Genomic DNA, 27,533 nt, shown 5'->3' on the forward strand with positions numbered 1-27,533 from the left:
ACAAATGTGAATCTGGTGACGGTTCACTTTGCTTCTTCTTGCATGTATCCAGCACTTAAATGTTAATACTCTATTGCATTCGCAAGCAACAAACCTAAACCTAACCAAAATATAAAAATACATTTGCTGAAGCAACCATGCCATTTAAGCCCTGCTTTTCACATAGTGATGTTAAAAGAATAAAAGATAAAAAACAGCAGTTTCTTTCGAGCTTGTGCTTTTCTGAGCTGAATCTAGTTTGTGGCACTTCACATGTTACTCCTTGTAAAACACAAGTACACTTTAGCTTACTTTTAAAAGACAGATTGTATATATTTTTAAAGAATATTTATTACGCTTTATTACAGTGTCCGTGTTCCAGTATAATCTAAATCTTGTGTAAAACTAATTAACAACATGCACTTACAATATGGTTAGGGTTTACATGTAATGTATGCATCATTTACTGTTATTACTACAATACATGTAATGTGTAACAGTGAACTGTAAATTAAGGTTAAACTGAATGTATTGCTTTCAGATACTTAATCGCATGCTATTAAAATTTAATGAAAGTATATTATAGTTTAAATTTATATTAAATGCAGTTAGTTGAACTAGAAGTACATCTTTATGTGATTTCATTACTTCCATGGTCTTTGAAATATGATTGATGTTACTGTTGAATTATGATAATGTAAAATATACTTTAATGCCATTTTTGTTTAAACTTGTGTTATGTATTTACATATATTTCTAATTACACATTAGTAATGAAGTGGCAATTTAGTTATTTTAATAAAATCACCTTTCAATCTACACTGGATAATACACTTCAGTTAAAATTATAATTAAGTACTTAACATGTGCTTAAATACAATAGTCAACATATAAAAATAATTGTACTTCTTTAATGCACGACAAGATATTATTAAAACACGATTTAAAATGGGCTTTTATTTTGATATTTTTTTTTAAAGTTTACTTTTAAAAGTCTACTTAAGTGTGTTAAGAAACAGTCATGAAATTGTCCCTCTTTAAAGTAACTTAAGTGGCCTTTTTTCAAGAATATTATATTATTTGCAAGTTTTTTTTTTTTTTCTCTTTTGTGTTTTAAGACACAACTAAGCACACACACACACACACACACACACGCACACACACACACACACACACACACACACACACACACACACACACCCTGGTAAATGATTGCATGAAATGCATTTTCATTCACAGACCATTTCTCATCAATGTCATCTCAGTCTTGTACTTCCCGTGCTTTTCTGGATAGTTGTGTTTCCATTTTTCACATGTCACTGTGTCATCTTTATTCTAGATTATATTTCAGATTGCAGGTAAGTTTTTAATAACGAGTCAGTTCACGCTCTATGGGGTTTTGACAGATCACAAGCACACATAAGTTGACTCAGATGGGCTTTTGCACACACAAACACTTTCTTTGATTTCACGCAGGCCGTTTGATCAGCGTGGACAGCCTGGAGACACTCGGCCCGTAGAGGCAGCTGAATGCGTTCGCTTGATGAACTGAAGGACAGACAGCGCCTGCTATTTCCCTTTGACTCATTAAAGGGCCTCAGGATCTGCACTTGTTAGCGGTCATTAGCCTGAGGAGTCCCTGGCAGCACATGCCCACTGAAAACACTGCTGGTGCTCTGTAGGGGAACAGTGAACCACTGCAACAGAGGACAGGACTGAGGATGTTACTATATATCCTGGCACACACAGACAATATTCACATGCATATCAGTAATCTAATTCAAACGTGGTAGTATTCCAGTTAGTATCAAGTCAGTGGTCAACAGTATCCCCATAATCTGACTCCCAATCTTGGTTTATGCCTGTTTTAACCTTACTCATAAAACCCTCAGATGTGTTTAGTTTTGTATTTTTTATTTAATTTTTTTGTACACAGTCCATAAAGAACTTTGCAAAGCATCTTAATCAGTAAAGCATTGTGATAGCAACACAAAAGTCTTAGTTTGATTCCCAGTCAAAGCTAGAATTGATTAAATGTGTTCCTTGAATGCAATATGAGTTACTTTTGATAAAGGTGTTTGCCGGATGCATCAACTGAAGCACTGAACTTAATTTGAAGGAATATTTCACCAAATACTGGTACATTACAATGCATGATTGCCCTAAATAATATAATATAATATAATATAATATAATATAATATAATATAATATAATATAATATAATATAATATAATATAATATAATATAATATAATACAATATAATATAATATAATATAATATAATATAATATAATAAAAATGAAATGAAATAAAGGCCACTCAAGTGTATTTTTTAAAAGTGCACTTTAAAATAATGTCAAAATAAAAGTTGTACTTCAAAGTACATTGTTTTAGAAATTCTAAATAATATATTTATTAATTCTAACAATAATTGTAATAATTTAGTCATTAAGTAATGCTTTATAGATGTGCAATTATTTAGATATTATCTAACATAATAAAAAGTGAAATACTTGATTAGAATTTTAGAAACTGTAGTGTTTTTTGTATTTATTTTTTTATCATTTATTAAAAGTTTTAATAGAAGTTACACTGAAGTACATTTTGGTTTATCGTCAGTACTTTCAGCAGTAATTTCAACCATATTTCAAAGATAATAGACATAATTATGAAATTAAATATAAAGATGTACTGAAGTCCTAAAGTGGGTAACTAATAGCTTTTAGTATGAATTTAAACTTTATATCTTTCTATTTAATTGTAAACAACATGCAGTTAAATGTCAAAAACATTGTTCACGCTGTAGTATATTCTTTAAGTTTTTTTTTATTTTTATAAGCTTTTTTTCAAGTATGGTAAGGTGTAATTATTTCTCACAAGGGGTAACGCACACATACTGAGAACACGTCACCACAATTACCCACAATGCCCACAGTTATGAATCTCAACACGCAGCAATTAGTATCCGCCCCAGGACCTCTTTTGCTGTCGCTTCAGTTTTTCCCACGCAAACACACACAGTCGGCGTGAGAGTGTTTATAAAGAGCTCTGTGTGTCTGTGTGAGTATGTTTCACATTCAACAGATGAAAAGAAAACACTACAGATCACAGCGCTTTTGATAAATACATCTGTATTAGGCTTCAAAGATGTGTTCGGAGGCAATACAGAGCTCTCCCAGTTCATTTCTAAACCTTTCTGACTTCTCTTGAGTGACTGTGCTGTATATACGGATGACAATTATTTCAGTCAGGTTTCTTTACTGATAAATGCTGCTTTTACAGATAGCTTTAATTAGGGCTGGTTGTAATCTATGAATGCAAGGTTCTGATATCCGCAAACTTAAGCCCTAAACACATTGCACCATTTCCAGCTGTCCCAGACGAAAGATTGGCATCGTGAATCAATCGTGGTGATTTCTGTGATCGTGGCTCCTAATCGGTGGTTCAATGATGGCGGTTGTCATCGAACATGGTGTGTTTTCTGCTACAATCCACATTTATCTGTGAGTCAGTTAGTATCATCATCGTGCAGTCTACACATGCGTCGAAGCCACGTTTATTAGATCCATATCGCACAGTGTGACAGGCAGCGATCTATATATTATAAATAAAATTAAATAAAATTAAATTAAAAAATAAAAATAAATAATCTGTCAAGAAACATTGTGATTTTATTCCTCATCTTATACCAGATAAAATGTTAAATTGTTAATTGAAGTAAATATTAGGTGATAGACTAAAAAACTAAAATATGTAAAACATTGAAAAAAAAAAAAAAAAAAAAAAAAAAAAAAAAAAATATATATATATATATATATATATATATATATATATATATATATATAAATATATATATATATATATATATATATATATATATATATATATATATATATATATATATAATTTTTTGTGCAAATAACGTAGAATTGTTTATATTACCTTTAATTTTTATTTTACACTTTTACAAATTAATATATTTTATATAACTTGCAACAAGTCAGTAAAAAAATAAAAATAAAAATAAATAAATACATTTGATATTGTATTGTAAAATTGGATAAAAGCGTCTGCTAAATGCATAATTTTAATTTTAATTTTAATTTTAATTTTAATTTTAATTTTAATTTTAATTTTAATTTTAATTTTAATTTATTCCTCTAAGCCAATATTTAGCTGCATTTAGTGCTTGGTAATCACCTTTACAATTTCTACCATAATCATAATTGTGACTTTACCTCACAAATCCACTATTGGTCTCATTGTGACCCTACATAACTCACAGTGTGCCTTCATGTCTTACTTTGAACTTTAATACACACGCATCTCTTTTTTATGAATGCAGAGGCCTATAGTCTGACCTCAAGGACTATATGGGTGTCCTGTAGATTGTAATGAAGTGTGAGTCAGTCTGTCAGTGTAAGACCGGTTTGCGTGCAGCGGTCAGTCAGTCTAAACCCAGCACGAGAGACCCTTTAGCCTTCAGAGCTACAGATCTCAGATCAAAGACGTCACCCGCACACACAGAAAAACACAACAGTGTTTCAAAGACGGCTCTAGATGTCTTTTTCACACGCATACCAAATCAACACTATGCACAGTGAATGAACTGAAACATGAGGCCTTCTCTGCTCACTGACAGTGACTGAGGAAAAGGAGAGCTTTTTGAGTTCAGTTCACTGTGTGAGTCACTTGTGTTCAACAAGAACAGATGAAAACATAAATGTTATTCATTATTCAATTCTCAGGCTATCACTTAAAGATTTGAGATGAATCTTGAGTTGAAAATTGAAAATATAACTTACAAACAATTATATTGAAATTGCTTAAATTACTTTGAGTTAAAATAAAAAGTTTTACAGTTTATTTATTTATTTATATATTTGTCCTTTATTTTATTTTGTGGTTCTTTGTCGACTTGTCATTCTTGTTTCTGTTTTGAACAACTGTGTTGTGTGAATAATTCAATGACTCACTCATGAAAGTCAAAAAAGAGCCTCACTTGTCACCAGCTATTGGTGTTACTTAATGAATCATTCTGTGAATGAATCGATTCACTGGGAAAGATTCATTTCTCTGGGAACACTGAATCAGAATCACTAATGCCATTCAGCATTGCATCTGCACATTTAACCTACAGTTACATTACAGCTCTCCATAATACTACTCATGTTCACTTCCACATAACATGCATAACATAAGATATTATTACCATTTCTGAGAGCAGAACATTAATTTCAAGGACAGACAAATTGAACGGCCTAACATACGCCAGCAGAAATGATTTAATAAAGGCACGAGATGGAATTGCTCCAGGCTCTGCTCAATTAGACAACTCAGCACCGGACCTTTGGCATTTGTTGATTGTAAAATACCTTCAGATTGTTGCCTGTAAAAGAGCGCAGACTTGCAGAGTAACAGCTGAGCAGACAGGGAACAATAGATGATGACGAGATGCAAAAAATGCTGCTCTTCCTTTTATCATTAGAGAAAAGATTCTGCAAGATTTCCTTTTTTTTAAGGTCCTTGTGTTATTAATGTTTAATGAAAGTGCTGTTGCTGTAGTTGCTAAATGTTGTTTTGGTCATATATTATCTGTAATCGGTGAGTTTGCTAAGACTTTGGGAACTTCAGATGGCAAAATCAATTCAAACTAAACTAATTAACAATCAAATGAATATTTAATGCACTGGCATTTATCTTCCTCTGGTTCTTGTACAGAGCATGCTCTTCAAGCTTTTAGATGGTATTTGTCTTCATAAGAGGGGTTTTAACATTTTAGACTTCAGATTTGTGAAATGTAAGGGTTCAGTGATCAAAATATCAGTGAAGTCTCACTTTTATTATCCATGAAGAAAAAAAATGGGGACAATTCATTTTGGTATGATAGGGTTGGGTTTTTTATTTGTGTATTTTTATGGCTTTGGATTCCTATATTATTATTATTAGGGGACAAGCACCGAAGGTTCATAGGCACCAATTGAAATCGATGGCATTATTATATATAGAAACCAAACTTGGTGTGTGTTCTAACAAGCATGACCTGAGACTACCTGCAGTGTTTAGACACAGCGACACCTAGTGGTCAGAAGATATGAAAAATGCATATTTGTGCTTATAACTTCAGAATGGTTTGGCCAAAAATCACAAAACACAAAAGTCTCTTTAGATTCGGTGTGTCACGTCGAGTCAAATGATATCCAATGTTTCCGAGTCAGCCATTTAAGTCGTCGTTGAATTATGTTTTAAAATGCTGTATTTTTCTAACATATTAGCGTATTGATATGCATACAATTAAGTGAAGGTGACGTGACATTCAGCCAAGTATGGTGACCCATACTTAGAATTTGTGCTCTGCATTTAACCCATCCGAAGTACACACACACAGAGCAGTGAACTGTGAACACACACCCGGAGCAGTGTTTATCATTTATGCTGAGGCACCCGGGGAGCAGTTGTGGGTTCGATGCCTTGCTCATGGGCACCTAAGTCATGGTATTGAAGGTGGAGAGAGAACTGTACATGCACTCCCCCACCCACAATTCCGTCCGGCCCGAGACTAGAACTCACAACCTTTCAATTGGGAGTCAAACTCTCTAACCATTAGGCCACGACTTCCCCACAATTACAAAATCTTCGGCTCCATGCCCTGAAGGTACTAAAAAAGTTTGGGGGCAGCACCACCTTGTGGTCAAAAGTTATAATGAAATATAAAAAACATGCAAATAACTTTTGCTTATATTAGCCTATTGTAATATAAGTGATGTCGATAGATTCCATGGATCATAACGACAACATCGATACCAATTTTGCCTTCCTGTCCGCCATTTTGATTCATGTTAAAAACCTACTTTTTCAATCTATATGAAACATTTTTTTTGTTTAGAGCAACAATAAATTTAATGGAAAGATGCCAAAATGCATCTGAAGGCGGGCCTACAAGGTGCGATTTTTGCTGTCATATGAGTTCGCATGCAATTTTTTTCAATTGTGTGGAAATCGTGTGTGGTCGCGGCTTGTATCATGTGTGAGGAATTACGAGCCGAGCAGAGTGGCTCACGAGCAGTTCCCGACCTCCCGATCATTTTGAAACATGTCTAAATTGTTTGTGAGCTATCGGTTTGAATTTGTGAAATTTGTGCGGTTGAATGAGCCGATTTGTTCATCTATCTGAATTTGACCAATCACGAACTAGAAAAACCACAGAATAAGAAAGACGAAGACGGCAGCGCCACGGCGAATGTGTACGACCAGGAGGATAAACTCGCTGAACTCTGGCAGGAACAGCGAGCGTTGTATGATGTTTCTAGCAACGTGTACCATGCTTTTTAATTCTCTCTCTCTCTCGCTCTGTCTCACACACACGCATATGCAGTTTACGGGGACTCTCCATAGACGTAACGGTTTTGTATATTCTATCCCCATACACTAGCCTACCTCTATCCATGTTTAAAATTTCAAGTAAACTCTGTTTAGTATTTTTTTTAAGCCATTTGGTTTACGAGGGCACAGGAATTGTCCTCAAAAACCATGTTTGCACTGTAATACATATGTCAGATATTTATAAACCATATACAAGAACACACACACACACACACACACACTAGGGTAGCCACACGTCCTGATGTTTCCTGTTGCTGAAAAATAACCTGTATGTGTAAGAAACAGTCATGGCTCATATCAATATTTTATATGTATCAAGTCGAACACGTCTATCAACTTCGTGCGATTTCCTGTAAAATCATGTCGTATATCATCTCGTCCATACGATTTTCAGATAAACTCACTCGTGATGTGTGCGTGGACATACGATATTCCGACCATCCAAATTTGCACCGTGTACACCCGCCTTGAGGCTGTATCCCTTTGACATATTTGCACCAAACTTTGTGTGTGCCATTGTCACCTCACACAGAACACACCAAAATGATTTGATTACAGCGTCACCTGTTGGTCAAAAACAGTAAACCATTTACTATTGGTTGTATTTATGATTTTTCAGCTATTTCAAATGCAATCATCCTAAAATTGCTGTAATTGCTCATTGTTGCATTTGGTGTGATGCTCCATGCTATATATATATATAGCATATTTTCTTATTTTGAAATGTTCATTATCACAAACTGTGAATAAATTGTATACATTAATTATATTATTTATTTCATGTTATTTTATATTTTGTGCTTTTTTAAAATAGTGGATTTTTACTGTCTCCAATTAGGATTATGTGTATTTTAGGCTATTTTGAGCTCAAATAAGGCACTTTCTTTAACGCAATTCTTTATATATATATATATATATATATATATATATATATATATATATATATATATATATATATATATATATATAAAGTTTCTTTTTTTTCTATTTTCTTTCATTTAACAGCTTTTTAATGGAAAAGCCAGACCTACATCTGCATGTGCGTAGCTCTGGGTGCAGTGCATGATGGGTATCAGTCTAGATTTCTGTACAGACAGTGAAGGGAAAGTCCCTGGCAGAAAGGGGGAACTCCACTCAATAGCCAACAGGCAAGAGACGATCACAAAAATGACTTTCCTGAGGACTTTATCTGAGCCTGTGGTGACCCCGGGAGCTCTCGCAATGATCATTACTGCATGAGAACCTCGGAACGAAAACCAGTTAGAGATAATGGGATATTTATGTAAAAAATAAAATAAAAAATAAGACAGTTTAGAATATTAAAAATAAACACTCAAAAAACACTATGTTTCTGGCATGGGTGTAGGTTTAGGGGGGACGTTAGGTACTAGTCCCTATCAATATTTTGAGATGACAAATTTGTCCCCACCAATATTTAGCAAGCTCCTTCGAACTGATATTTGTATCTTTGCACTGCTATTTGGATCGATTCTAATGGCCACGACGACAGTACAAGAAACGCTGAAATTTGATTGATTGGGTATCTGACAGGCTACATGCGTGAACAGGCACCGGGACTACTTTTGAGCGCTGCCGACGGAAAGTTACCAGGGCTGTCTCTGTGCCACATACAAAGGCCAGTAAAAACATTTTAATATTCCGTTTTATTCTACTTTGGGAAATAGTATTTACTGGTGATAGTATGTGTTACCCAGGATGATAGAACGCTACGTTAGCAAGTAACTGAATGTCAATTAGCCTGTACCTTGACTTGGAATCTTGCAGTCAACATAAATGTGAGTGTATTGGAGGGTAAATAGTGTTTATAATAGAAAAGGGTTATTATATTTATTTATTCAGATTTGTTTCCTTGTGGCAGAGTATTTTTTGCTAGTGTAAATACTAATGTAGCTACATAATTATTTACGTTAATAAAACATTTGGTTGTTCAGCATTACACAGTCTCAGTTTTTTTTTTTTTTTTTTTGAGAGTGCATTTTTGAGATTATACCGTTATACTAGCTCGTTAGGAACAGTATACAGGATGGTATATCGGTGTCACGATACAATATAATGAGATGAAGTAGATTCACTTCTGTATTGTGATATTCTGGTGGTGGTGGGTTCCCGGGGTGTCCCCACCAAAGCTGAGACCAAACCTACGCCCTATGGTTTCTGGTATAAATATAAAGAGATTTCTGTGACTTTTAAATAAAATTCTTATGAGGACAAGAAACCTGGATTTGATTTTTAACGTTCTTAAAATATTAAAAACAAACATTCCAATAAAGTTATATTTTTGGGGAGAAAATAAAGTTAGTAGAGGATTTAAGACATGTTTTAGTCACCTTTAAATAATGTTCTAATCATAATAAGAGAACTGGACATTTAAGAGTTTTAGAAACATTTCGAAACATTTTCTCACAATAACCTCGAGTCATCTGTAACCTGGAAAGTTTCTAATGTCCATTGACACAGACAGGACAGGACAGGACAGGTTTCTGTATCAAAATCAGCTGAATAACTGAATGAAGAAGATTATAGTTATCTCGAGATACGTTTAAAATGCTACACAGTTTTTACTTCACGAACAAAGCAACAATAAAATGAAACAAGAAATCGAAACCAGCCCCTTTGCAGCGGAAGGTGAAGCCACTGCTTCTCCAATGCATCTCCAGCTTCCCATCAATCACATGTTAAACTGAGAACACACAACACGAGACATGTTTCTCTGAATATCTGTAGGCTCGTCTCGACAGCCCTTTAGAATTACAGTCTGGAGTTTAATTAACAGCAAGCGCAAACACTGCGCCAGCTGCTCGACGGGGCTTCACTAATCAGGGCTTCGTTAGAGATGTGACACACACATGTGTGTGAAACATCACGCTGTCATCATCAGATGCATGGGACCTGAAGACATGAATCTGTGACATGTTGATTTGTTTGGGACGTCCAGACATATTCATCCTCAGCTCCATCCTTCATTCAGGCTTTGTTTAGACTCTTCTCAGATTATGTACGCGGAGACAGCGATTTAAACACAGTACACAGCATTTAGCTCATGGAGGTTTATTAGAAGTGTCTCTGGGGCTTTCTAACATATAAATATGGCTTGTTACAGGTTTTCCAGATTACAGTCACAAATCTGGGCCTGCTTGTGCTTGGTGTGCCAATGTGAAATATGAACGAGCACTAATAGCACTGTTTGTTTCAGTATTCATCCAGTGATCCTGCTCCTCCCGTACCATAATGAAATGGACTTTTCCAGAGAGATCTATCAACAATGACTTTACTATACATTAGCATGGATGCTTAAATATAAAATGAAATATTGAATTATAATTTTTTTCTCCCTAAAATAAAATAAAATAAAATAAAATAAAATAAAATAAAATAAAATAAAATAAAAATAACATTTAAATTTAAATTTAAATTTGAATGTTATTTTTATTTTATTTTATTTTATTTTATTTTATTTTATTTTATTTTATTTTATTTTATTTTATTAAGTTAAATTAAATTAAATTAAAAGTATGATTTTACTGTACATTAGACTATGTGCTTCAGGCTTTGAACTTACCAACAGAAGACACAAAGTGTCCACACAAAGTCTGACAGAAGTGACCGTGTCTCTGTGTTTGAAAGATTATTTGAGAAGCTGCTCTGCCCTGTACCGAAAATTGACCCTGTACGATATTTGTGTAATTTTAGCATTAGGAATCATTTGCATGTTTATCAGGAGCCATCATTCTCCTTTGTATGGCCTCTGGCATCTGCATCGCACATTGACTCTGATAAACTGCCCTATAACGAAACACTGAGGCATTGTGGGTAATAAGCAGCCACGCTATGCTGATTTGAACCTCTCTGTTGTGTGTGTGTTAGTCTAAAGGAATGCACACACACTGATGTTTGTTGATACTGCTTTAGCTTCAGCAGGGGTTTCACATGATTGCTGGAACCAGAGCAGAATTATTAAATATATACACATCAATTATATATATATATATATATATATATATATATATATATATATATATATATATATATATATATATATATATATATATATATATATATGTATATATATATATATATATATATATATATATATATATATATATATATATATATATATCATTAAACTTGTTAATCAAATAACCGTGATCAGTGTATGCTTTACTAAAACAAAACTATATTTCACTCTTTTTACTTAACTTTCACATTTTATTTAATGTGTTACTTTTTTGTAATTATGTGCAAAATTTACTAGAAATGTCTGAGTGAAACTTGTTAGTATTAATTAACACATAATACAAAAATATTTAACTCATACACTGCAATGTTTTAATTATTACTTTAAGTAATTACTACATTTTAATTATTTTAATTAACTCATTTTAATTAGTTTTAAACAAGGATTATTGGGCAATGTTTTACAAGAAAATACCATCTAAGTCTGTTTACCTCAAAAGTTAATGTTTAATAATTAAATATGAAATGTACAATTTCTAAGTGAAAAAGTTTTTTTTATATAATTTTCTACAGTGTATTGTAATAAGAATATATTCAGTTATATAATAAATATTAATACAAGGAAGAGCCTAATGTGTTTAATTTCAGTTCAAAAGCAAGAAAGTAAATAAATAAATAAATAAATAAATAAATAAATTATTATGGAACGTAAGAAAATTTTATGGAATTAAATATTTTATTAGAAATATGTTATGGAATTTATTAATAGCCATTTCATCCAGAAAACCTGAAGAATTGGAGTATTTTTCTAAGTTAGCGCTGATTCTAGAGCGCTTGTAAAGTCTCAGAGTTTAGCAGTGACATCACGTGGAGACACGAGTCATTACGGCTTGGTTAATTAGCATAAACGCCTCAGGCTACACATAATCAATGCATTTGTAAACATTTGACACTAGATAAACGTTCTCTCCAGAATATTGAGATTATGAGTAATGCACAATATGATTGGGAGTATGCTTGAGTTAACTTCCATTACACTCAGCCCCAAAGACCTGCGGGAGAAATCCTTCAATATATGACATTATGAAAATAATCTCAGCAGCGTGCGGCAAAGAGAAAAAAAAGAGTTGACAAAAAAAAAAGAAAATAATAAAATAAAAATGGTTCTGGCTTAATAAAAAGTCATTTCCACAAGCCTTGAAGAAAAATACTTTATTTCTTTATAAATCCACATAGAGTACCTATGAAAGCATAAAATTCCATCCCATAATTTTTTTTTATTATTATTATTATTATTATTTTCTGCTTGGAATCAAATGATTAGAATCAGAGATTGGCTGAAGGTGTACCTCACATACAAATACGTCCACAGTCATAATTAGAGGGGAACAAAAAGAGCAGTGTTTATTTGAGCTGCTTTCACACAGTCTTCTGTCAGACACTGAGTCCTCAAGAGCGTCTTCCCCTCAGTCCTCGCTCATACAGGAGACGGGGAAAGTTTGAGTGTGTTGTGATAATCAATGTCTCTGCTGTTTGACCTAATCTCCAGATCCCAAGAACACACTCGCCATGTTTGTTAATCAGCTGAAGATCGATCCGTGCCGTCGTTTCCCAATAAAGAGAGAGAGAGCGAGTCATTATCCGAGACCATACAGAGGAATCCATAATGAAGTGCTCCAGAAGACCCACGAATCTTAACTCCATACTGACTCGTCAATGTTTGATCGAGCTGTGATGAGTCTGTATCCACACGAGCCTTCGGGAGAGTGTTAAATCCACAGGGTTCAGTCATTTGGCACTGCTTCATCTGTTTAACACTGATATTTTGTCATAGTATTTCCCACAAAAAACATCCCGAGAGCGTTACCCTCTCTCTTCCCACTCAATGGATTAATGCACCTCGTCTCTCGAGGGAAATGACCTCTGGTTTCAAATAGAAAACATTGCTCATATGCACCGAAGAGGCACATGATATCCAGGGTCTGGGGAGAGTTTTGCATAAAGAATTGAACACAGAGAGTCTGTCGCGTTTGCCGTCCGACCACAGCTTGTCCTGCTAATAGATTGGATCCAGTCCCATTTAATAAAAGGCTTCCAGATTGTGAGTCTGCCTTGAAAAACAACAGAGGCATGAGATCAGATTCAGCAGCAAACACATTTAATCATCAAATGCAAAGGACAAAAATCACGAGGAAAGACAGTGGACTGCTGCAGAAGATGTTCCACCTCTGATAAAGTGACCTTTTCACATTTTTACGCTCATCCTTCTCGATAATATGCTCTAATGCACCACAGACAGCTACAAATCATCCATCGTGCTGAATTCAAGAGCTTTAAGCTTATAAAAATAACAGTTTGGTCAAAAAATGCAATGAAATTGAATTAAAACATATTGCAAAAAAAGATTTTCAATTAAATTCAATTTTATAAAAAAAAAAGTTAAATAAATAAATATTTTAATTTGTACATTTCAATTGGATAAAAAATGTAAAAAAAAATGTATATAAAATAAGTTTTTAAATAACTAAACTAACTAGATAGCTAAGCTAAATTAATAAATTACAAAGGATACTAATAATAATAATTTTAAATGTCTATCAAACACTAGATATGACTGGGACATAAGTTTGGTCATATCTTGGTCAAATGCAATGCAAGCCAGTTAAAGAGTGAATGAATGATTGAAAGAGAGAAAGAATATAAAACATCTGTTGAATGCATCAATGTAAAGGTAAACTAATGTAAACAAATGCATCATGTAAAATAAATGATGCAACTTCGTGATGCAATTGTAGTCCAGCTTTGTGCAGCACGCATACAAGTAACCAATGGCATCTCAACACACATCCGTATCAGAGGACACATGAACACTTTCCTCACAACATCAGCTGAGTTTGCATAAACAGACAGCGCTGGTGACTATACATAGCACGTGCTAATTGGACATTTAACGACTTCATTATCTCAAACCATCATCAGTTTACTGAGACTTTCCTCTCAGATTTAATGCCAGACAACAAAAGCTTCAGCAGCAGCAAGGACAAGGCCTGATACACTGCGGCTAGTTATCTGCAGAGAGCCGCTAATGCTAGGCCTTATTCAGATGGCTATTTTTAGCACACCATGTCCTGCTGCAGTCTGGAGGGATTCTGGCTCCAAACGGCTGTCGAAGAGCGGTCGCGGCCCATTTCTATGGCTCACAACAAACAGTAATTACCTTCTACTAGGGTTCTGCTGGTGTTCCACAACATCCCACCCCTCAGATTAGCCCATTTGTCTCAATATGTGAGACGCTAGGCCTTTACCCTTTTATCTCAATCTCTAAACCCCATCACAATACTCATATCTGGCCTCTTTTCCCCCATCATAACACCTTTCCCTGCCTCTGTAGCTCTGTGCCAGGCCTTGTGTCTCTATCCCCGCGTCCTAATCTCTCCCATTTCACCTTGAGCTGAAAGAAATGTAAATCCATCTGGAGCTAATAGAAGAAAGAGCTCTAATTGTGCACTAATTTTAGAAACAGGCCCTGCATCTGAATCCATTGTGGCTCATTAAAACACTAGATCATGAATCAGCAGTCGGTTGAGCTTCAGGCAGGGTTTGAAAGCAGCATCCACAAACCTGGGGTTCATTTCGGGTGGTGGGTGAAGCATAGCTGTGATGGGTAACATATAGAAACTCACCAGCCAGTTTGATGGGAAATGATTCATAAATGATGTTCTCCAACCAGGAGCCACCAACACTAGCAAAAAATAATAATACAAAAATAATACTAATAATTAAAAATAAATAAATAATAATAATTAATAAATAAATGAATGACTGATTGAAACAAACAAAGTAAATAAATACATAAATAAATAAAAATGTGTTTTTTTTTTAATTCTTCACAAAAATATATTAATATTAGACTAAGAAGTAAATACTAACATTTTGTTTTTTGTAAAATAATTATTTTAAATATTACAAAATATTTCTATATAATTAATATTGTTTCTAAAATCACAATATTTGTGAATGGAGAAATTATACTGATCAGTTTCAAAAACCACACAAGTTGGACACAACCAAAACAATCTTTGACAGTTCATCCAAAACACAAGTACATCTAATTGATTTCACTGCTTTCAAATTTAGATATTATTTTAAATCAATCAATCAATCAGTTAATCAGTCAGTCAACAATAGCCAAATAAATGAATAAGTAAAATAAAAAAATAAAAACAACTCTAGCCACAGGCAAATAAGGCGAAACACTCCACACTGTATGATCCAGAGGTGCTGAGAGGAGCTTTGGGGCATTTCAAAATCCAGCTCTGGAATGAAAGATGGACATTTTTCCAGGTCAGAAAACGTGATTAAACTCAGAAGTCTTCTGCTTGATCAGACACTAACTCTTTGTTCAGCTAATTGTACAGGCAGAACATGGTGTCTACAGAAGCCTTTTGAAGTAGTTCCTGACAGACACCTCTGTCCTCCGGCAGCAGATTTCTGTCCACTGGAGGCGCTGTTTCCCACCAAACAGCTTCAACCTGTGCTTTCATCCCGCCCCATTCAGGGCTCCTCTGAGGCTCTCAATGGAAGGCAACTGTGACCAATTGACTGAGATGGCTCTCCCCTGGTTATGTTAAATGGCCTCTACTCTCGGATCCGAGAGCCGAGGGGGTCCACCGCCGGATATTATCCACACTGCTCTAAGCACCAGGAACCTGGCCAACCTAGATTGTGCCTCCAAGGGTGTTCAGGCTTTGACTGGAATACAAAATGACGCCTCTAGCACCGTTGGATGGTTTAGCAAGAAGGAAAATAGCAGGAAGATTGACTGAAAATGTTAGTTTTTTGCTGATATGACCTGGGGAATGTTGTGTTGTGGATGCTGGTGTGCGGATGCTCTCACATTGCTTCTTACTCAACGTTTATAGCTTGACAAAATAGTTGTTCTGGCTGACCAACATAGGGATGCATGATATATCAGCACAGTATCGGTTATCGGCCAGTATTACATATGTTGAATTTATCGGTATTAATCGATAATAGTTTTTTAAATGTTAATTTTACAAATTGTTACATTTAGGTTTTTCATCATGTTATCACTGCTAAATGTAACCTTCAGCAATTCTTCAAATGCAAATCTATTTTCTGTAGCTCAAACATTAGATTAGGTCTGGGTTTGATTCCTGCATTTATTGCATTAATTGGTCAAATGTAAATATTGAATGCAATGGAAGTAGCTTGGATAAAGACGTTTACCAAACACATATACGTGTCTTTTAAAAAAAAATAAATAAATATTTTTTTTATCCAGCAATTTATAAAGTTGCCATGCTTTAATTCACTTGTAGCATCTTTTTATTTTACAGCAGAATCTGAACAGTCTTCATAGTTTCCATAAGTGATCATGTTATCATATATTTGGGGAATTTTGTTGATAACATCTCACGGATAAATAAATATGATACTAAAACCACCAATGCTAGCCTGACTTAATGGATCATAGAATCATTGGCTCAAATGATTCATTCACATTCAGATTTATTCAGAAATGAAACACTGCAGTGTTGAAATGTACAAAAGTTCGTCTCTGGCTATGTTTACTTTTGTGATATTACTTAACTAGGCTTTATAATATCTTACACATGCAAAAACACAAACCCATGCAGTTATAATGTTTGCTTTCATGAAGAATTATGGAGACGTTTTAACTGCTTTTGGTCTCTCCAGATGTGTTTTCATGTGTCTTTTGCAAAGTGAGTGACATTTTCGATAATATTAGCTTGTTAATTGTTAAAACAACAATTATGGTATTAAAACAATCAGCATATTAGATTGATTTATGTGTGATCCTCACCATTTAATGCATGAGGCCCAGTTTTTCCAAGTCGGCAAACGTATGATGCCTAGAGCAAGTTGTGTATAGTATTCTATAGTATTGTGTGAACTACCCTTTTAAATCTCTCCCGGACTCACAAAACCGTGTTGAAGTGGTAATTTAAACACAACCCTGAAAATACCAATATTTAGACACATGACCCACACCTTGTAAAGGAAAACAGTAATATGTGCTATTCCACACTCAGCAGGGATATTCATAATACGCACATGAGTCTAATGTACTAAAATGTGCAAACCGTAGGATCTCTCTCATTTTCGTTGTAAACATCCAAACCAGGCATCATAGCATTTCAATTTGACGCTTTTGTAATTCAAATGCATCCTACTGAACGAAACAACTGTCAGGCTATCAATTTAAATAGCGATCTCAAGTGTGCCGTACCGGTGGGGAAATCTTTTTAGGCCCGTTACCCCGACACAGACAGACAGCAGAAACGCTATGCCCGTAATTTATCCATTAAAGCAGGTCTAATTAACAGAGCTGGAACATCTCTGCATCAGCAGCACTGTAGCGTGGGGAGATTCTATCACGCTGGCAACACGCTACCTAGCAACAAACCTTAAAGGGATAGGTCACCCCCAAATTGTTATTCTGTCATCCTCACATCGTTCCAAATCCGTAAGACCTTTGTTCGTCTTCGGAACACAAATTAAGATATTTTGGACAGCAAAACAACTGAAATGTTCCCAGGTCAAGAAACGTAGCAAGGACACTGAAGAAAAATTGAGTGGCTCAACTGATTTTTGTGTGCAGTAAAACAAAAATTATGATTTTATTCAACAATCCTGTCTGCAAAGTCGTGAAGAAGAATTGTTGAATGAAGTCGTATTTTTAGTTTTCACTGCTCACAAAAAATATCCATGTAGCTATTCTCATCACATGAACTATTTGTTCAATGTCCTTGCTATGTTTCTTGACTTGGAAACATTTCAGTTGTGTTACTGTCTATAGAGGGTCAGAGAGCTTTCGGATTTCATCAGAAATGTCTTAATGTGTCTTCCGAAGATGAACGAAGGTCTCACGGGTTTAAGACGATGTGAGGGTGAGTCATTAATGACAGAATTACATTTCTGATTGAAGTATCCCTTTAACAGATTAAAGGCATCCTCACCTCGGACAGGAGAAAACCCTCGGTAAGGCCGCAGGAACAGAAAAGAAACAGAAGGGGTTGAGGTGAATGGGAAGGGAGGCGGGATCGAACCCTGTGTTATTGCGATATGGAGTCGTCCTCTTTGAACGATTTCCCATATTCTGGGTTCAAGTCCACCACCGTGGTCCCTTTAAGCGCTCCGTAACCCCCCTCCATGCCGTGGGACCCTTCTTGTCTGTCGGAGCCGAGCGGCACCGAGGGCTTGCTGGAGGACCCCGAGGACGAGGACGAGCGCGGCGGAGGACCCGATGCTGCCCCCTGCTGGCCACCGTTGGTCTGAGAACAAACGTTACTGACGCGAGCTGCCTTCTGCTTGTAGTGCTGGCTGTGAAGCTTGTACTTCATCAGCAGGATGAAGATGAAGACGAGGACCGACGCCACGATGATCCCGCCGATGACGATGATCATGGTGCCGCCGAGGAACTGGTCGTGGATGGAGCGGCAGTGACGAAACTCTCGCTCCGTGGAGAAGGAGACGCAGCCCACCAGTCGCGTCGCGGTCAGAGCCGTGATGCCGTCATCGTAGACGGCCAGGACACAGAGCTCGTAGTCTCGCGATGAAGCCAGATCGCTCAGGAGAAACAACTTATGGGAGGCGGGAATCATTCTGAGAGAGAGAGAGAGAGAGAGAGAGAGAGAGAGAGAGAGAGAGAGAGAGAGAATCAGACCCTTGAGCATTTTTGAAATAAGTATTTTCTGCTGCATTTATGTGATAAAAATATGGGAAAACCAGCAGTATTGTGAAAAAATATTTCAATTTATGCTCAACATATTATATAATAATATCATTACAATCTAAAGAACTGTTTCATACTTGAATTTATTTTAAAATGTAATTTATATTTTATGCTCACCAAGACTGCATTTATTTGATAAAAAATTGGGTAAAACCAGCAATATTGTAAAAAAAATTGTTTAACATACTGTCAAATGTAGGCTAATTTATGAATGCAATTTTCAGCATCATTCCTCCAGTCTTCAGTGTCACATGATCTTCAGAAATCAGAATAATATACTTATTTACTGCTCGAGAAACATTTCTGATTTTTTTTTTTTTTTTTTCAACAGTTGTCCTGGCCAACATTTTTTTTTGGAAGCTGTGAAACAGTACAATAATAATAAATAAAAAAATAATAATAATAATAATATTTTTTTTTTTTTTTGAAGGAAATTATCATTAATCAGGAAGAAAAAAAAAGTATCAAAAGTGAGAGTAAAGTAATTTATAATGTTACAAAATATTTCTATTCATCAAAAGATATCACGAGAAAAAAAAAAGAGAGAGGGAGAAAAAAAAAAGGATCATTCAGCATCTTTGAGCAGTAAATCATCATATTATTCTGATTTCTGAAGATCATGTGACACTGAAGACTGGAGGAATGATGCTGAAAATACAGCGGAGCATCACAGAAATACATTACACTTTAACACAGATTCACACAGAAAATAGCTATCGTGATAATATTTAACAATATTTCATTTTTTTGTTGTGTTTTCATCAAATAACTTCAGCCTTGTTTTAAATGCAGCCTTGAGGAGCATAATAGACTTAAATAACAGAAATTGTTTTTAATTGAAATATTATTTCACAGCATTATTTTTTTAACTGTATAATTAAAGCATCAAAAACCAACTTGCGACTTTTGCCCTTTAGTGTACATGCTTTATATTGTCCATAAACCAAAGTAAAGTGAACACATGTTCTTCAAGCTTTAGTTTAAATTCCACAGAATTCAATTCAGGGCAGATGGTTGTCATGAAGACACAGAGTTTATAATATTGGCCGTGCTGTCCGAAGGGAGACGTGTGTCAGAGGAGATTTAAGCACAACATGTGCCCTGTGCCATCTGCAGCAGAGAGATTGTGTGCCCCGGGACGCCGCTCTCTTCTGGATTTACTCCTGACCTTTCTCTCTACAGGACACAGTAAGAAAGTGCAACAGTTTTGGGAGACTTCATCTATCTTTTTTTTTAAATTTGCATTTTTTTTTGTTTGTTTTTCAAAACAAGCGCCATAAGGAGCTGCGTAACTTGTTCAAAAGTGAGCATATTTTATTTGAATGCATTATACATTATACTTGATGAAGAACAGTATGTTTGCAGATTTTCTATTAAATGCTATCTGTGTGTGTGTGTGTGTGTGTGTGTGTGTGTGTGTGTGTGTGTGTGTGTGTGTGTGTGTGTGTGTGTGTGAGTGAGTGTGTGTGAGAGTGTGTGTGTGTGTGTGTGCGTGTGTGTGCGTGTGTGTGTGTGTGTGAGCGTGTGTGTGTGAGTGTGTGTGTTTGTGAGTGTGTGTTTGAGTGTGAGTGTGTGTGAGAGTGTGTGTGAGTGTGAGTGTGAGTGTGTGTGTGTGTGTGTGTGTGTGTGTGTGTGTGTGTGTGTGTGTGTGTGTTGGTTTTTGTGGTTTACAAGGACTTTTGACCTGAATACGCACCAGCATTACAGGGACATTTGGGTTTATGAGGACAGGGCCCATGTCCTTATAATTCCAACAGTGTATATGCCTTTCTCTATGTCCCAGAAGCTCCCTCTCAAAGTTTCGCGCCATGTCCTAATATACCACAAAACCCTGAAATTTTACTATACACTGTGTATCCTCTGAACTCGGGAGTGCGCCCCTGCAGCCCGGACCCGGTACTGCATCCGCGTCATCGAAAATTTGCATATTTTACACTTGTGTAAGTTTGGAGGCCGCTGATTGGCTAGATCGGCACCGGAGGGCGGGAAATCGCGAAAACAAAATGGCGGCGGTGGGCGGGGCTACATTCTGCTGCTAATAGCTCCGTACAAGTAAGTTAATGCAGTTTGGTAATTATTTAAACACTTTTTTGCTATAATTTATCGATTGTATATGATTATATAAATGCATAATGATCGTGCAATTAAACATATTCCTTAAATATCATCATATAAAGTATGAATGTGACTTCAAAGCTGTAATTACTCAGTTTAATATCAGTATATTGATGTAACGCTATTAATGTAACGTTTCATAGATGGTTATTTAAATATTATTATTATTATTATTATTATTATTATTATTATTATTATTATTATTATAAATCCCGTATACTCGTGCACTAATCAGCGAGGCAAGTGTGACGGTTTGTAACTTCCTGTTTGGACCGGACGCAATCTGTGCACCTGAAGCGAAGTTATCTGTGGTGTGAAGCTGTTGGAGACAACTATTATATGAAAGGTGAGTAATACTGCTGTTAAATCGTTTCTCTGAGAGTTTGTGGCTCAGTTTGGCTTGTTCGTGAGTGTCTTCAGTGCTCTTTAGGAAGCAGCTAGCGCGTGATGCTAATGGCGCTAGCGTGTTTACACTAAGTGTTGTCTATTAAGAGTAACATCAGACGAGAATCAACAATGCTTGTCAGTTTAACTTCTTTTCGTTCGCAGTATAACTGTAAATGTAACCAAACAGTCTAGCCATCATAATAATCTGTTGTCATGGCTACAGTCTGTGAAGGGGAGGGGCAGTTCTGTTCAATATTATTACTGTTCAGCTTGGTTTAATTAATAAACACAGATATGTGCTCTTTTCACTTCCCAATACTTACTGTATATAATAAGTAAAGTCACCTTTATTTGTATGGTGCTTTATAGAATACAGATTGTGTCAAAGCACTTTTACTAAGATAACCAGTCAAAATATTATATTCAGCATATGCTCAGAATACATCATATTACACATATATTCTGTTCAGTAGAACTGTCATTATTAATTTGTATATTAAGTTGAAAACAAACAAACGTAATATTGTCAGATGGAGGCCAACAGTTCTTATTGTTATTAAAGCAGACACAGGGGATGGCTGAAGGTGCGAGGCGAAGGAGAAAGCTGAGGCCATACAGTGTTCACTTCAACAGAAATACCAGAATGGGCTCAAGGGCAGGTTCATCACTGATCTTAAAGGTGAGTTGATTTATTTTGTCATCATATAGTCACCATTAAGTTGTCTCAGTCCTGTATATCTTTTGTTGGGCAAAATAAGACATTACTAACCATTTGATGGTTTGTAAATGATGACAGGATTTTCTTCCTATGCCTTTAAAATGTCTTGTGTACTAAATCTGTCTCTGGTTGATGATGTGTGGTTCTCTGTGATGGTTTCACCTCTCTGTTGTTTTAAAGTGTCTCGTTTACACCCGTGTTACGAGGACCCTGTTTTATGAGGACCATCATAAGAACATACACACAATGTGACATCAAGACTATGTTCTTATGATGGTCCTCATAAAACAGGGTCCTTGTAACACAGGTGTAAACACACACACAAGACCATGTTCTTATGATGGTCCTCATAAAACAGGCTCCTCGTAACACAGGTGTAAACACACACACAAGACCATGTTCTTATGATGGTCCTCATAAAACAGGGTCCTCGTAACACAGGTGTAAACATACACACAATGTGACATCAAGACTATGTTTACACCTGTGTTACGAGGACCCTGTTTTATGAGGACTATCATAAGAACATAGTCTTGATGTCACATTGTGTGTATGTTTACACCCGTGTTACGAGGACCGTGTTTTATGAGGACCATCATAAGAACATGGTCTTGATGTTTGATTAAAGAATCTCAAGGTGTTTCTCAATGTCAAGGAAGGATCCTCGGAAGCCAGTATTTCGAGGATGCTACGTCATCGACATCCGTCGAAGGACTGTTCCAATGTCGAGGATCCTCGGAATTTCAACCAAGGACTGAGTCCTTCGTTCGGAAAATATCCCATACACAGGAAAGGATGCATATGTGTATCTTTCACGCTCTCAAATCACCCACAATCCTAGAGTCGGAGTGTTAACGGTTTTTATTTACGTTACCAAACATTTGTTATAACTGTAGTAAATATAAGTAAAGTTTGCCAGTACAAATTACTAGCATATTGATATTGTAATTTATACAAATACAAATTACGTTATTGATGGCTAACTGAACCGGACCTGTCATTTAACAATTGTTAGCTTGGTTGCGTCACCGGCATTTCTTTTATAAATAACTAGTTAAGTTGTCCAAAGTAATTTAACGTTAATATTATACCATTATACCACAGCGTTCTTCAAACTGACCTTTTCACTGACGCAATGACGTGCATTTGCTAGCCTGTTCCATTTATGTGTTCTCCGAATGCTAAAGAGGAGCCTCACCTAGCCTCTGAAGGAAGTGACTTGGAAGGACCATTCCTGCTAAGGAAGTATCCTTGACATTGAGAAACACCTTCAGTGTGGCGTTTGTTTGACAAAAGCCTGGTATTTGAAGACCCTAGTTATCACCATGACATTGGGCTGTGTGAATGTGAAATATTAGGCTAAATATGGATCATTCACATCTCATTGTGGCCATGTGATATTCAAAATGTCTAACTGTTACCTTTAGATTAAGTATATTGTAATATAAGTTGGTAAAAAGTCGTTCCCCTTGTTTGAAATTTACTGTCAGGCATTATACTACTGTATTCTGCAGTTTTATCATATTTGTGTCATCATCATTATTATTATTATTATTATTATTATTATTATTATTATTATTATTATTATTATTATTTTGGCTTTTTTATTTAAATACCATTCTCCAAGATTGCATATTATTTATTCAAAACTTTCAGTATTTTTAAATGATAACTGAGTAGAATCAGTGTCTAAAGAACCTAAAGAACTCTGAACAAGGCACAGCAGTTATAAAGGTATCCAAGAAATAATTGTGCTAGTCCTTAAAAGAGTAGAACTGATTACGTTGTCCACATGTGCTTCTAAGAGACATTGTTTGCTGCATTATTGTGGATGTTAAAAGTGAGTCTTGGTTTCATGCTGTATAACTAACACAGACACTGTGTCTCAAATCACCAGTTTTTCTCATACACAGAAATGCTTGAAGTAAGCTGTCCACATTTGTCTAGTTACCAATGTCCCGGTAATAACAAGGTTACAAATAGACCAGACTTTTTTCAAACTAATAACACACTGAGACTCTTCAGTCAAGTCAAGACCATGTTCTTATGATGGCCCTCATAGAACAGGGTCCTTGTAGCACAGGTGTAAACATACACAACCTGACATACTTCAGTATACATGTATGTAATGTAATACTTACAAAGTCATGAACATTAACTTGGGTAACACTTGAAAATTTAAATATTGGTTTGAAATATTGTAATCTTGTAAATTACATTGATAGAAGCAAGATTATAAAATAATTTAATGTTTTAAATCAGTATTTTATGCACTCATTTATTGTCACAGATATCTAATTTGATGTTCTTTTCTATAGTGTGGTTGAACCGTCCACTCTTGAAGTCAATACTCTGTCCCAGTCAGAAGACACAGACGTATAGAAGGTTCTGCGACTGATTGATTGATTGATTTAATTTAAATTCAATTTTTTGATTTCATGTGTCAGTGATCAGTCAGTGTTTATGGACTCCAGTATATGTGCATTATCAATTTGTACAGTCCCTGAATCCTTTGTCTGCAGTAGAATGTTTATTTTTTTTATTTCTGTTTCCTTAATTTCAGGTGACTCTGAAGAAGGACCGGTTACTATTGGATGATCAGGACTGTGTTGAGTATGTAATTAAATGTGCATTGCATATTTTATGAAATGTTAGATTGATGTTGTAAGAAATCGTCTCTACATGAGCCTTGCTTTTTTCATTGTTTTCAGATGTCACCTGTCAAAGAGCATGTGTTGAATGAGGAGCAGAGCTTTTTTGTCCCCGCTGAAGGAGTTAAGGAGGTATTCACATGTTTCAGATGAACTGTTATTTCAGTGCAACAGTGAATGCTCTGAAGTCTGATGTCTTCATGGGCTGTGATATACTTAGCTGTTACCAAATATATGTAATTTAATGACCTGTTTTCACTTTCAGTAATATTAGTCGATGTCTGAATCAGGAGTGTCCAGACTCGGTCCTGGAGGGCTAGTGTCCCGCAGAGTTTAGCTCCAGCTTGTCTACACACACCTGTCTGGAGGTTTCTAGTATTATCTGCTTCAGGTGTGTCTGGGGTTGGAGCTAAACTCTGCAGGACACCGGCCCTCCAGGACAGAGTCTGGACACCCCTGCTCTAAATACAGATTTGTTGTAATATATTGACCAGTACCTTTTAAGGTCTGTAACGTAAATGTTCTTTTATGATTGTAAGTGATCTTATTAACTAAATGACCACAACTTCCCTGTCATTAAAAATACATTAAGTTATTATTGAAAGACAGTGTAGCTCTTAATAAAGTATCACATGTATGTTTTAGGAGAACATTGAGATTGAAGGTACGTCCATCCTAGCATGCGTAGCACAGCGGGTCTTTTAAACTCACAGGGAGGTTTAAGGAAACTCTTCTCTAAAATATGTCTTGTGTTCACTGTAGGATGTAGTGTCTTTAGGAATGGTTTATAAATGGTGTGTGATCGTGTTTGACTTCTGAATGCAGATGTTTTTCATGTTCTGAGTTTTATTTTTCATTGAAGATGAGATCAACATGACAGATTCTGATGACGCTGATCCTGAAGAAAGTGATTCTGATGATGAGGCTCTTGCTGGAGCTGCAAGAGACTCCAGTAATGCTGGTATGTGTCAGCTAAGTGTTTTTTAAAAATGATCAAAGTTAAAAATATTATTGGGTAACGCTTTATTTTAGGGTCTCTAAACTACAGTGGTGTGAAAAAGTGTTGGACCCCTTCCGGATTTATTTTTTTGCATGTTTGTCACACTTTAATGTTTCAGATCATCAAACAAATTTAAATATTAGTCAAAGGTAACTAACATAAAAGTAAACACAACATGCTGTTTTTAAATGAAGGTTTTTATTATTAAGGGAAAGCAAAATCCAAAACTACATGGCCCTGTGTGAAGAAGTCTTAGTGGTTTTGCTATCCTAGGAACTACCAAAAGTCCAGTGTTTTGTGACCTTAGGGTGCGCGATGGGTTGTAGCGTGGTAGAAGGCTAGTTAGGTACGCTGGAGCTAAACCATTTAGGGCCTTATAGGTAAGTAATGATAATTTGTAACTGATACGGAACTTAATAGGTAGCCAGTGCAGAGACTGTAAAATTGGGGTAATATGATCATATTTTCTTGAACTCATAAGGACTCTAGCTGCTGTATTTTGGACTACCTGTAGCTTGTTTATTGACGAAGCAGGACAACCACCTAGAAGTGCATTACAATAGTCCAGTCTAGAGGTCATGAATGCATGAACTAGCTTTTCTGCATCGGAAACAGATAACATGTTTCGTAGCTTGGCAATGTTTCTAAGATGGAAGAATGCAGTTTTTGTAACATGGGAAATATGATTTTCAAAAGACAAGTTGCTGTCTAATATAACACCCAGATTTCTGACTGTAGAGGAAGTAACAGTACATCCGTCTAGTTGCAGATTGTAATCTACTAGATTCTATGTACTGTTTTTTTTTGGTCCAATAATTAATATCTCTGTCTTATCCGAATTTAATAGGAGAAAATTATTGGTCATCCAATCTTTTACATTTTTAACACACTTTATCTGGTCTCGTTGAGATATATAGCTGAGTATCATCAGCATAACAGTGGAAACTAATCCCATATTTTCTAATAATATTACCAAGGGGCAACATGAAAAGAATCGTTTTTTTCGCCTACTCTTTCAGTAATTTTCTGGGTACAGGATCTAATAAACATGTTTTTGGTTTAGATACAGTGACAAGTTTATTTATCTCTTCCTGTCCTATGGTTGTAAAGCACTGCAGTTTATATTTGGGTGCGATGGATGAAACTGAAGTATTAGACGCTGTAAAATTTACATTTGTTATTGTATTTCTGATGTTATTTATTTTATTAGTGAAGAAATTCATGAAGTCATTACTATTAAATGATGGAATATTAGAATCAGGTGGCGTCTGGTTATTTGTCTAGCCTATTTGTCTAAAAATATTGATGATCCCCAAGACTTTTGGGAAAATACTCTGTGGACTGACGAGACAAAAGTTGTGTGTCCCGTAATGTCTGGCGTAAAAGTAACACCGCATTTCAGAAAAAGAACATCATGCCAACAGTACAATATGGTGGTGGTAGTTTGATGGTCTGCTTCAGGACCTGGAAGACTTGCTGTGATAAATGGTAATATGCTGTTTACCAAAAAATCCTGAAGGAGAATGTCCGGCCATCTGTTTGT

The 27,533-nt window shown here is 35.6% G+C and overlaps 1 protein-coding gene across 2 annotated transcripts in view; it reads right to left on the reverse strand.

Annotated features, from left to right (window-relative positions):
• Positions 1-12,589: 12,589 nt before the first annotated feature.
• Positions 12,590-27,533, reverse strand: part of LOC113118714 (leucine-rich repeat and fibronectin type III domain-containing protein 1-like protein) — a 157,694-nt gene continuing 142,750 nt past the window's right edge. The window contains exons 4-5 of one of the 2 annotated variants that reach the window (XM_026288109.1): positions 18,344-18,989; positions 12,590-13,446 (exon numbers count right to left, since the gene is read on the reverse strand). In XM_026288109.1, coding sequence (XP_026143894.1) covers positions 18,440-18,989 — 550 coding nt within the window. In that variant the 3' untranslated portion in view covers positions 12,590-13,446; positions 18,344-18,439. Of the gene's footprint in view, positions 13,451-18,343; positions 18,990-27,533 lie in introns of both variants that reach the window. The other variant, XM_026288107.1, reaches the window with a different exon arrangement.

The sequence above is a fragment of the Carassius auratus genome, chromosome 18 (assembly GCF_003368295.1).
Source record: "Carassius auratus strain Wakin chromosome 18, ASM336829v1, whole genome shotgun sequence".
Lineage (NCBI taxonomy): Eukaryota > Metazoa > Chordata > Actinopteri > Cypriniformes > Cyprinidae > Carassius > Carassius auratus.